At 41.9% G+C, this 10,626-nt stretch overlaps 1 protein-coding gene across 2 annotated transcripts in view; it reads left to right on the top strand.

Moving 5' to 3' along the window:
- The first annotated feature begins 872 nt into the window (after positions 1-872).
- lrch4 (leucine-rich repeats and calponin homology (CH) domain containing 4) overlaps positions 873-10,626 on the top strand; it is a 51,107-nt gene continuing 41,353 nt past the window's right edge. The window contains exon 1 of one of the 2 annotated variants that reach the window (XM_071478244.1): positions 873-1,254. In XM_071478244.1, coding sequence (XP_071334345.1) covers positions 1,083-1,254 — 172 coding nt within the window. In that variant the 5' untranslated portion in view covers positions 873-1,082. The remainder of the gene's footprint in view (positions 1,255-10,626) is intronic. The other variant, XM_071478243.1, reaches the window with a different exon arrangement.

Here is a 10,626-nt window from a genome sequence, read left to right as displayed (position 1 = left end):
TTATTAGTACCAATTTGTCTCTTTTTCTTAGTGTACCCCCACTGCAGCACAGCAAGGCCTCACTGACTGTGACATTATGTAGCCAGCATACCAATTGAATAAAACAACAAAAGACTGCCACTAGTTTCAGTTTGTGTCAGGGCCATAGCCAGGATTTAAAAATGCTGATATTATGGGTTAAAGTCAATCCTCAAAAAGTCTCTGAAAAAGTGGATTTTCATATTTCATTTATTGAGTTTTTCGCTGAATAATATTGTCTTCAAGATGAGTTCTTTTCAGGAAATCCCTGTGAAAATTGACTATAAAAGTGTAATTAAATAAACTGTCACAGAACATTGTTACTATCAGCTTACATAGTTCTTTTAAAGAAACTTCCTAGGACATTATTAGGAAAACTGGGCTTGTACAATACAGTGTTACAGTTTAATTTGCACACATAAATGCTCTTTTTAGCCCTCCACATGCAGCCATAACAATCTGATTGAGAAATTCTTATTTTAGTCAACTGACAAACTGTAGACTACTGATTTCCAGAGGTTCTGAGAAGTCAAACAAAAAAGGCAACAACAACAATACAAAGGGCAAACACCAACCCAAAAAAGGGTTATAATTTTGATAGTTATTATTCCATCAGATTAGATCATTAAGATATAATCATTACATCTTAACAAGCCTCAACTCATCTCTATGCGGCACTGTTTTGAAACATATGACATTAATGTTACTGTGAACATAACTGTGATGATTCTGTTTTTCTGAGGTGGCAAGTTTCACGCTTTTATTTTGAAGGAAACACACAGTCTTCCCGTAATACTGTTGCGAAATGTTCGCACTTGATGCAACTTCCTGAAAGATTGACAGCTCGAACCGCTCTCTTTCACGAGTGGAACGTACAGCACTCGTTGTGTGAGGGAAGCGACCACAACTCACGTCGCTTACAGATTTTTCTTGGATTCAATTGTGTACTTTTGAGGAAGTTTGAAAGAAGAGCGCTCCGTGTGGAGTTCATAAGGATCTACGGGGCATGAAAGTGGAGCGGACGCTTGAAACAAAGTAGAAGAGGAGGTAAACCTGTCCGTTCTATGGCTGCTGGGGATGGAGCCCAGCTGCCGGCCACAGTAGCGGCCAGCCGGAGCGTGGAGAAGGCGCTGGAGGAGGCTGCCGCCAGCGGGGCTCTCAACTTGTCGAACCGAAAACTGAAGGAGTTTCCCCGAAGCGCCAGGAACTACGACCTGTCCGACATTACACATGCAGGTCGGTTTGCTTTTCACTGTTTTCTTCAAACTTACAAAGCAGCACCAGCGAGCTAGCTGTTATTCTGAGATCCGCCTTTTGTTTTATCGCCACCTGCTTCTTTTCTTCGAACGGGGAAGGCGCATCCTTCCTCAACCCCGACACGTTTCACAAGACTCCGTCCACAACTCAGCAGCTTTATTTTGTCCTGATGACTGCCATAACTGGGTAGCTAGTAACATATAAAATGAGACTTCTTTCAAATCACCCGGACCTATCTGTTTCTTCGGCACATGTACACTCCATCAAACTGTAGTTGTATCAATAATAATACATTTTTAAAACTGGCCCATCTCACAGCAAACTGCAGAGTGAGCTCTGTGTTGCCGTTAGCAGAGAGTGTGCACCAGTTGAAGGACGTTGTACTTTTTAAATAAACGTCCCCGCTTGGTGGTCTGTATCAAAGTCGAGCTGTATTTAATGGGGTGTTTTTAATTGAGGTGCTTTTCTCTTTAAGTAAAGTCACATGAGTTCCAGGTTTTTAAAAGAAGGTTGGTGTGTTGTTCTCCATAAACTTCAAAGAATAAAAGGAAAGAACCGTCAGACATACCAGTTCCTCTTCCTTAACATGAAGTCTTATAAGCGACGGGGGGGGGGGCTTCTGCACTGCTATGTAACGTTAGAGCTTCTTTCATTAGGTGTTGTGTTGCTCATAGCTTCACTTATTTTGGCTTTAGAATTAGTTTTTGGTGTTTCCTGTATTGAGTGATGAGCCAATAATCTAACATCATAGCAACCACTCACTTGCCAGCCTCAATGTGTCATTTCATCTCTAATTTGTAGAAGGGTATTGATAACAACAACACCAACAACAACAGAGAACTTAACAGTGAAGTAGGTGTGGATTAAAGGGAAGTACCTTGGCCTGGCCTGGTTGAAAAGAGGATTACCACATCCAGGTTGCTGAAATCAATCTGGCTACGCAGCGACCAACACCCCCTATGCTCTGCTGCTGCTTTCTGTGCTTCGGTAATTATGACCATCTGCTCATAACAACCCAGGTCTAGGCCCTGTGGGATGAGGAGGCCTTGAACACATGTAAACACACACAGACACCTGCCACCAGGGCAACCCGACCCTAATGACTATGGAGGTGATGAATATATCCCATACCTACAGTAATACCACTTGATTAGGATGTGTTTATCCTAGTGCAGGTGCTTGGATAAACGAGTTATCCAGCTAGGGAAGTCAGTAATACATCCAGCTGTGGGTTTAAAGGGACACTCCACTGATTATACATGGCCATGCACAGTTAACTCACCAGGAGGAGTATTACTCAGCCTGTGAAAACAGTCCTCTGTGGTTTTGGGGTAGCTTTGTCAAGTCTAACAAAATGACCTCTGATTATGTCATAGTGATGTCATCAGTTTCAAACCTTCAGTGACAGTCACCATCAAATACCTAGCAGAGCAAAACAAAAATCAGAGTTGGTTATACATTGTTGCTGTGCTGGTAACGTTAGATCAAAGCTGTGACACACAAAACTACCACTAAGATTAATTGTCTTTGTCTGAAAATAACAATAATAATGATAATTCATGTTCATCATGAATAGTGCTGGATTACTATTTCTTACTTAATGGGCTACTCTGTGGTCATGCATATACAATAATAATGGTAATAATAGTAATAAAAATACTTGAAATACTGATTTGGATGTGAATTACCATGGCAACGGTCAAAGCTGCTGGTCTTCCTCAGATAAGGGTGATGCAGGATGAATATGGTTTATTTTTATATGACAGAGAAAACCAGCAAATACTCAGATTTGAGAAGCAGAAACCAGTCAATTTGTGGAATTTTTTGCTTAAAGCAGTGACCCAGCAGTTTAATGTTACACGTCCAAGACGTTTGGAAACAAGAGACAGAGACAAGAAATGAGATGGAAAAAAAATCAAATCAGTGCAGGAGAGGTGGAGGTATCCTGACTTTTATCTCAAGTAATAGTCAAGTGCCATAAACACTGGGTCCTGTATTTGCCCAATATTCAAGTCTATTGTTTGACGCTCCCTGTCCATGTCTTTTAAACTCCATACCTGCAGTTTGTAGTGCAGCCTTTCTGTTAGTCTCCAAGTCGAAGCAGAAATGACTCTGATGACATCACTTTGACATCATCATGGTTATTACTGCAGACTCGACAAAGGTCCTCCAGAGCCACAGATGACATTATGCAACTGTTCACAGACTAGGGTTAGGTTCAGAGTTAGAGTAATTCTTCTCTGTGTAGAATAGTGCACTTTTAGAATGAACAATCAATGCATAAACAGATTGGTAATCTTGCTTACGTGGTCTCTGATCAGAACAGACAGTACTCTCCCCTTGCACTACCCCTCCTGTTCCTGTCTGTTTGCCTGCCACAGTCACATTTTTCCATGGGAATGAACTGAAAATATTTTTACACTTCTCATAATAATATAAACAATCTTTTTTGTGCTGTTGCTGCATTGTAGAGCTGTGCACAGTGCATTGGTTCTCTCAGCCCCTCCTCACCTCGCTGTCTCTCTCTTACATACACATTGATAACATTGATGACTCGTCTGTCACAGTCAGACTGGCCATCAGGAGCACCTCTCTGTGTGCCTGTAATTCAGGGTGTACATGAGAGCTTGCTGGGTGTGTAGAGTAGAATTCAGTTCTGTGGGAAACACTGCATTTGTTATTCAGTCAGCTCATCTATTGGCCCAATTCGTCTTCAGTGCATGTTTTTACAGCACCTAGGCTGTACGGTAATGTCTGTATGGTCATGTCTGCATGGTAATGTGTAAAGTGTGGTAATGTGTAGTAAGTGAGTAATGAGGTGCTGTCAGTTTGACTGAGACACCTGGTAGTTTGTTCTCCTCACACAGACATTAAATCAGCTCAGAGATACAGATAGAAAAAGTAGAAAATACTGAAACATGGCTGTGACTGTTCCCTGAAAACCAGAAGTGACGTCTTCAGATTTTCTGTCTGACCAGGTTCAGTTTTCTGTCACAGCAGAGAGAAGAGCAGCAGTTTTTCACATTTAAGAAGCTGTAACAGGAGAAGCTTTGGTTTTTTACTTGGAGTAAAAAGCTTGAAGATGAATGGATTATAAGAATAGTAGATTATTTGTTTCAGCTCTTTGTGAGTCATGTAAATGTGTTTACTGTTGCACCTGTCCCTCTAATGTGTGTGCGTGTGTGCATGTGTGTGTCAGCTGAACCGAGTTTCCAGAAAATGACCTAATCACAGTATAAATCAATATTGCAATAAAAAAAGTACACAAAGTAAAGCATAACACAGGATGGTGTCTCTACAGTCCACTCCTGATGCATTTGATTCTCATGTACCGTTGTTGTTTGCTTTTAGCAATCTCACAAATCCATTAGACAAAGAGCAACATGAGCTTCCCATTCAAGTCCAACCCATTCTTCTGTCCAGCTAGTGGATGTTTCAGTCCACCTTCTGTCACCGTCGATCTGTTCTGGTCTCCACCATCTCCTCAGAGAAATACCTGTAGCTGCTAAACCCTAAGCCTCTTCCAGCAGTGGGGCAGGTACTGTTTGTGTGCGTCTTCATGGTTGAAATGTGGTGCTGAAACCACCTGTCGTGTGGACAGATTTTGTCACAACCTGTAAGTTACAATCACAAAACCTTCCAGGTGTGTAGTTGAGATCAAAGTAAAACAGAGCTTAAAAATGTGTGTGGTCCGATGATGTTGTGATGTGACGCCCTTCAACATGTTGACACTGACCCATGAGTACTCAGTGGTTATTACTATATTATTACATGAGTACTTATTAGTCATGTAATAATGTAGTAATGTTTGGGATGTTTGGTGCAGGACAGGTAGTGACAGTGAGCTTGTCTGAGCTTGTTTGCTGAAATTAGCCATCCAGGTGGAGGGTTGATGATGATGATGATGATGATGATGATGGTGATGACACTGTATGATCTGTGCTGGCTGCTGAACTAAAACACTGACCTGAAAGCTGCACAGAGCTGCAGAGTTGGCTGATAATACTTTGTATGATACTGTATCGGACACTAAACTCCAATGACCATCATTATGAATTAAGACCATGTGATTAAAGTGAGAGTAGCTACAATAACCATCTGGTCCCTCATTCATAAATCAGGATAAATAATCTGAGACGTTTTTGTACTTATAGACTGATGCTGGGCTGCTGTTATGTATGTGTGTGTGTATACATATATGTTAAGTTTAAACTGGGCATTTTCAGAAGTAACAGCGCAGCTCATCTTGAGCAGTGACAGAATGTCAGTGAAGCTGTGCTGTGTTACACAAAGACATGAATATAGTGGTTAACCTGGGAGAAGCCCTGGCTGTGTTTATGATAATATCAGCCCCCCTTATCCCCCACAGGAGCAGCTTCCCTCAGGAAGGTCAAAGGTTCACACACACACACAAACACACACACACATGCACGCACAAAGAGGAAGCCTTGCGTCTTGAGTGTTTCCCAGTAGCTCAGAGCAGCTGAAGGGAACAAAGCCCAGCCTTTGTATGTTGTGTACACCTTTTGCACTCAAGTGTGTTGTTGCAGTGAATATACACCACCCAGCCTCGGGCAAATGCTTTATCCATCAAAATGCATCACAAATAATGATGGATTCCTACTTATTACTTAATGGGCTATTTGGGATTTTTGGGTTAATGATGAAGAGTGTCCTTTAATCAGCTGATGTTCTGGGTGCGTTCATAAATTCAGTCTAAAACATCAGAGCATCATCTGAGCTGGTGGTCAGAAAGTCACAGCTTCAGTTTCACATCCCTCTAATCTGAAACTGAATCTGTTTGGCAGATTCAGTGATTTGGGGGCTGAAGGTAAACTGCAGCACAGTAAAACTCCTGTCAAAGAAAAAGTGGGACCCAGCAGTCAGCACTGTCACTTCACATCAAGAAGGTTCTGTGTTCAAACCTGCCTGTGTGTAGTTTACATGTTCTCCTCGTGCCTGTGGGGGTTTTCTCCAGGTCCTGCGGCTTCCACCCTCATTCCAAAGACATGCAGGTTAATTGGCAAGTCTGAATTGCTGTGAGTGGCTGTTTGTCTTTATATGTGATAGACTGTCAAGGGAGAACTCCGCCCTCGCCCAATGTCAGCAGGGTTTTGACCGCAACCCCCTCCCCCACGACCCTTAAAAGATAAGTGGTATGGCTAATGAGTGAATGAATGAACATTTCACTCATCACATCATAATCTATGTGAGTGATTTAATCAAAACAAAGCTATTGCAGTTTTCTACAGTTAATTGTCTTTACAGTACATATGAGAAATAAAGCAGGTTAATTTGTTTTTGTGTTTATCTTAAAAAAACCAAAACAGAAAGAACTGTGAAAGAACCAGAATGATAAGTCATATCAAGTAGCGGTTCAGTTAAAATCTTAACCATATCCATCCCTAGACGTAAAAGACAGGCTGTTCACCTGTCTACCTCTGAGAACAGGTGTACTCTCTGCCTTTAGATGTGGTCAGATGAGGCCTTCATGGACGTGGTGTATGAAGCCCATTTCACTGCTCTCTATTAAAACACTGAAACCACAGAGTAAAGTGCACAGCACACAAAATAAAATAAAAATAAAAATCAGCCATTAGTCTCTGTTAATGATGTGTCAACCTGCAGCAGGAAGTAGAGCTGCTGTGGGTTCAATAAAAGAAGCATCACTTCATTTGTGTTTCAGTAACATTTTGCAGGTGCATCATACCTTGTGTTTTCTGCCAGAAAATTGCATTTGAAGGAACCATTGTGTTAATGTTCCTATATCCAAGTCCAGACCTTCCTGCAACAATAGACCCGCAGTGTCTCTCCTCTCTAATCTGCTTTTTTTTTTTAGTGTAGGTCCACTGAGTGAGCTCTGTAGACAGCGTAGAGAATGAAAACATCAGGTTCTCAATATTAAAGGACTCAGTCTGGGGTTGGGACGTCCTCTAGGTAATAAGATAATATTAAGTTCTTCATAGTTTATTAAAAAAGACTTTATTAAACAAAGGCTCATGTAAGAGGAGTTTTAGTTTGTCCAGTAGCAGAAGCAATGGAAATGTTGTTGCATCGGCACAAAGTTATTAAAGTGACCTCCAGACTCATATGACCTCCGGGGATGTGACAGACAAGACCCTTTTGTTAGGAGCTGGAGGGGAGCAGGACAGACAGCACACACACTCCATACCACCATGACCAAGAGGGCCAGCGGCTGACTAAGAGCAATAATGACTGACTGACTGTGTGTGTGTGTGTGTGTGTGTGTGTGTGTGTGAGTGTGTGTGTGTGTGTAAGGGGGAGGGCTATTTCCATGCTATGTTCTTAAAAAGTGGTTTACAATGAGGCCTGAACATCCAAACCGTTCTCTGTTTCCATATCGTGTTATTTCATGGATTTAGTTTTTAATTGGGTTTAATTGTTTTTCATCAGTTTACACAGTCTGTGGCACATTCTGAAAAACACTTCATTTCTGCTAATCTAGGTGAAGTACTATGAGATGTCAGTCCCTTCCGACTGTGTGTTTGTGATGTTTAGGTTGAGCAGTTTTGACGGTGGCTCTGTTAGTGTCATTATCCTCAGTGTTTAAAACACATTAAACACACCAGTGTCTGTGGTCAGCCCTAAATTCCTGTTTATTTCTTCCTGTCACCTCTCAGCCACAGATATCTAGAGAAAGTCAAGCTGCGGCTTTAGCTCAGTCAGTGTAAGGACTTGACTGATGGCATGCCTTCCTCCCTCTTTGTGTCTTAGTAAGCTTAGGGTATATGATAATGATTAGTGTGGTCCGAATGTTGATGTTGTTTTCAGACTAAATGATAATTAAGTCAAATTCAGAAAACAGTTACCTAATGTTCAGTTCTTTCTTTACATCCTTGTTAGGGTTCAAGCCCTGAAGGGGCCCAATAACTGGAAATGATGAGCCCAGTCTACCAGACGGTGGCCCTGTAATTAAGGCCCAAAAATTGAGTTTTTGAAAGGTCACGCCCCTCACACCATTGGTCTGATTGACTTGCAATTTAACACACAAGCCCAGCTGGACCAAAAAAGTCTGCCACGATGGATTTTCTGCCACTTTGAATTTTTTGAGCAACACATTCTTGGCATCTCGTCCTCAATAATAGCTACCAAGATGTCTGTAGAAGATCATTGGACCAAACTTGTCAAGACTTTTATAAATCTTGTTGATATCTTCTTTAGTTTAACTTAACAAGGGGTGGGGCTTAGCAGGGAATTGGGCATAACTCATTAATGATCTATCCAATCATTATAGATCTTGGTAGATATCTCCAGTCTGACATGTGGGCGTGGCCTGTTAATTAGTATCCACCATCTTATGCCTTTGCTCAATTAGCTGGGAGCTGGAACGAGCTTGAGACATGAAACTGGAGCCACCTCCTGAACATACACACTGAGTTGTGTTCAGATCCGATGGTGGAACATTGTGCAAAGTTGTGAAAAAAGCTGCAGGCTTTGTGATGATGAAACAAGTGTGGGGTTGGTCTCACTCATTGTTTTCACAGAGTTAAACTTGCTGATGTGACTGCTCGGTTTGTCAAGCAAAAGAACTTGAACCCAGAATCGCTGCTTGTGGCTATTATTTGTTGTTGTTGTTGCTGTCGTCATGGCAACTTGACCACAACAGACCCAGGTGGTTATTTTAGCATTTTGATGTTAGCATTTAGCTCAAATCACCATTACGCCCAAGCACATCATCACAGAGCTGCTAGCATTGCTGTAGCATGTCGTTCATCTCCCTGCTCTTAAATGTCGGAGTGATTTTTGACACTTTGAAAGCAGGTCAGAGACTTCCCCCTCACCTGTGTGTTGATGACATGTTTTTCTTCTCTTTTTTCATGTTAACTAAGATTCATATGATTTTTCATTGTCATTGTTGCTTTAAATCTGTTGTAATGGCCTGCAGTTGAAGAGTGACGTGAGTAAGCCCCGCCCCTTTGGTTTTAAGTCTGACATTGAAAATCTCTGGTTAAGCTGCTGGAAAGTACAAAACTACAGTGCACTGTTGGTTGCGTGCAGTTTGAGCTCAACATATGGATGTAGCCTTTTCTGTCAGTTGTTTACATCTGTTCTATGTCATTAAATGAGACCGTGTACATGCATGTTGGCCCCCCCCCCCACCCCCTCTGCCACACACACACACACACACACGCACACACATCACCCCCCCTCCTATGATCTATTTCCTCCGTGCTGCGGATGTGGCTTGCCTGTTCACAGTCTTCACTTCTGCTTTGTCTGTCTTCTTCTGTGAATCGTCACTGCTTTTGCCTTTGTGATTACCCCACACTTTGTGTCAGCCAACATCTTTCCACCCAGCTGCCCGTTTTTAAATGTCACAGAAAATAAAATGCCAGATGGGTCTGCTTCCGTTGGCTGGAACTAATCAGTTCATTCAAAAAAAGATGTTCATGGAAAACTGGCAGGAGTCTTTCATGAAGTGATAAATACTGGCAAGTTGTTGGTGCCAGCTAATGAATGCCACGGCTTGTATAATTATAGGAGAAAGCTCCTCGGAGCAGCGTGTACATGTTCATGCATTGTTGCATTAACAGGGGATAGAGGTCAGTTCTTCATTCCAGTGGAGGCTAAATGAGGCTGCAGGATGCTTAATGCTTTTGTCATGCTTTTATTTTCAGTATTTTTAGTTTCATGTCTGAAGGATTCTCTGTGTGTGTCTCTGTCTGAGACCTGCTGGTGTGTTTTCCCTCTCAGAGCACAGCAGCTGGTGGGGAGGGGGAATCCCTTGTCTGTCCCATGGGAGGTAACCAGAGAAAGAGGCAGACAGAGGCTGTAGGGCAACACTACCAGTCTGCCATCAGTGTGCCATACATAGCCCAGGTCTGGTGTGTGTGGATGCCTACAGGAGACGACAGATGGTGACAAATTAAAGGAAAAACCGGGAAAATGAAACAGCATGACAGTGCTCCCATAACTGATGGTTTGATGAGGATGAAAATGATGTGAATCATATGCTACGGCCGTCACAGTCACCAGAGCTCACATCACATCACTGCACCCTCCTTAGACACTTCACATTGTTTTTCCTTTACTATCTGTATATTTAAATAATGTCAACTTGAAATGAAAATGTAATTCATTCATCATTAGCATCATTATTCCCTGCATATGTGTGATAAATGATTAATAATTAAAATGAAAATCCAATAATTCAATTTGCATTTTCATTGTCACACACTCGTGAAAAAAACACTTCCGTCTTTAGAGGTTAGCTTGTGAATGCAGTGTCACTCTCAACTGACAGATATGATGCAACTTTAACTTTTTGACAGTTCAGATGATCAGCACCAGATGATTTGAAGCCAGAACATGTGTACAAGTGTCTCTGCT

The sequence above is a fragment of the Trachinotus anak genome, unplaced genomic scaffold (assembly GCF_046630095.1).
Source record: "Trachinotus anak isolate AG129_WGS33_773 ecotype Australia unplaced genomic scaffold, CSIRO_AGI_Tana_v1 ptg000005l, whole genome shotgun sequence".
Lineage (NCBI taxonomy): Eukaryota > Metazoa > Chordata > Actinopteri > Carangiformes > Carangidae > Trachinotus > Trachinotus anak.
The sequence above is the reverse complement of the archived record's forward strand: the minus strand, read 5'-3'. Positions and strand labels throughout refer to the sequence as shown.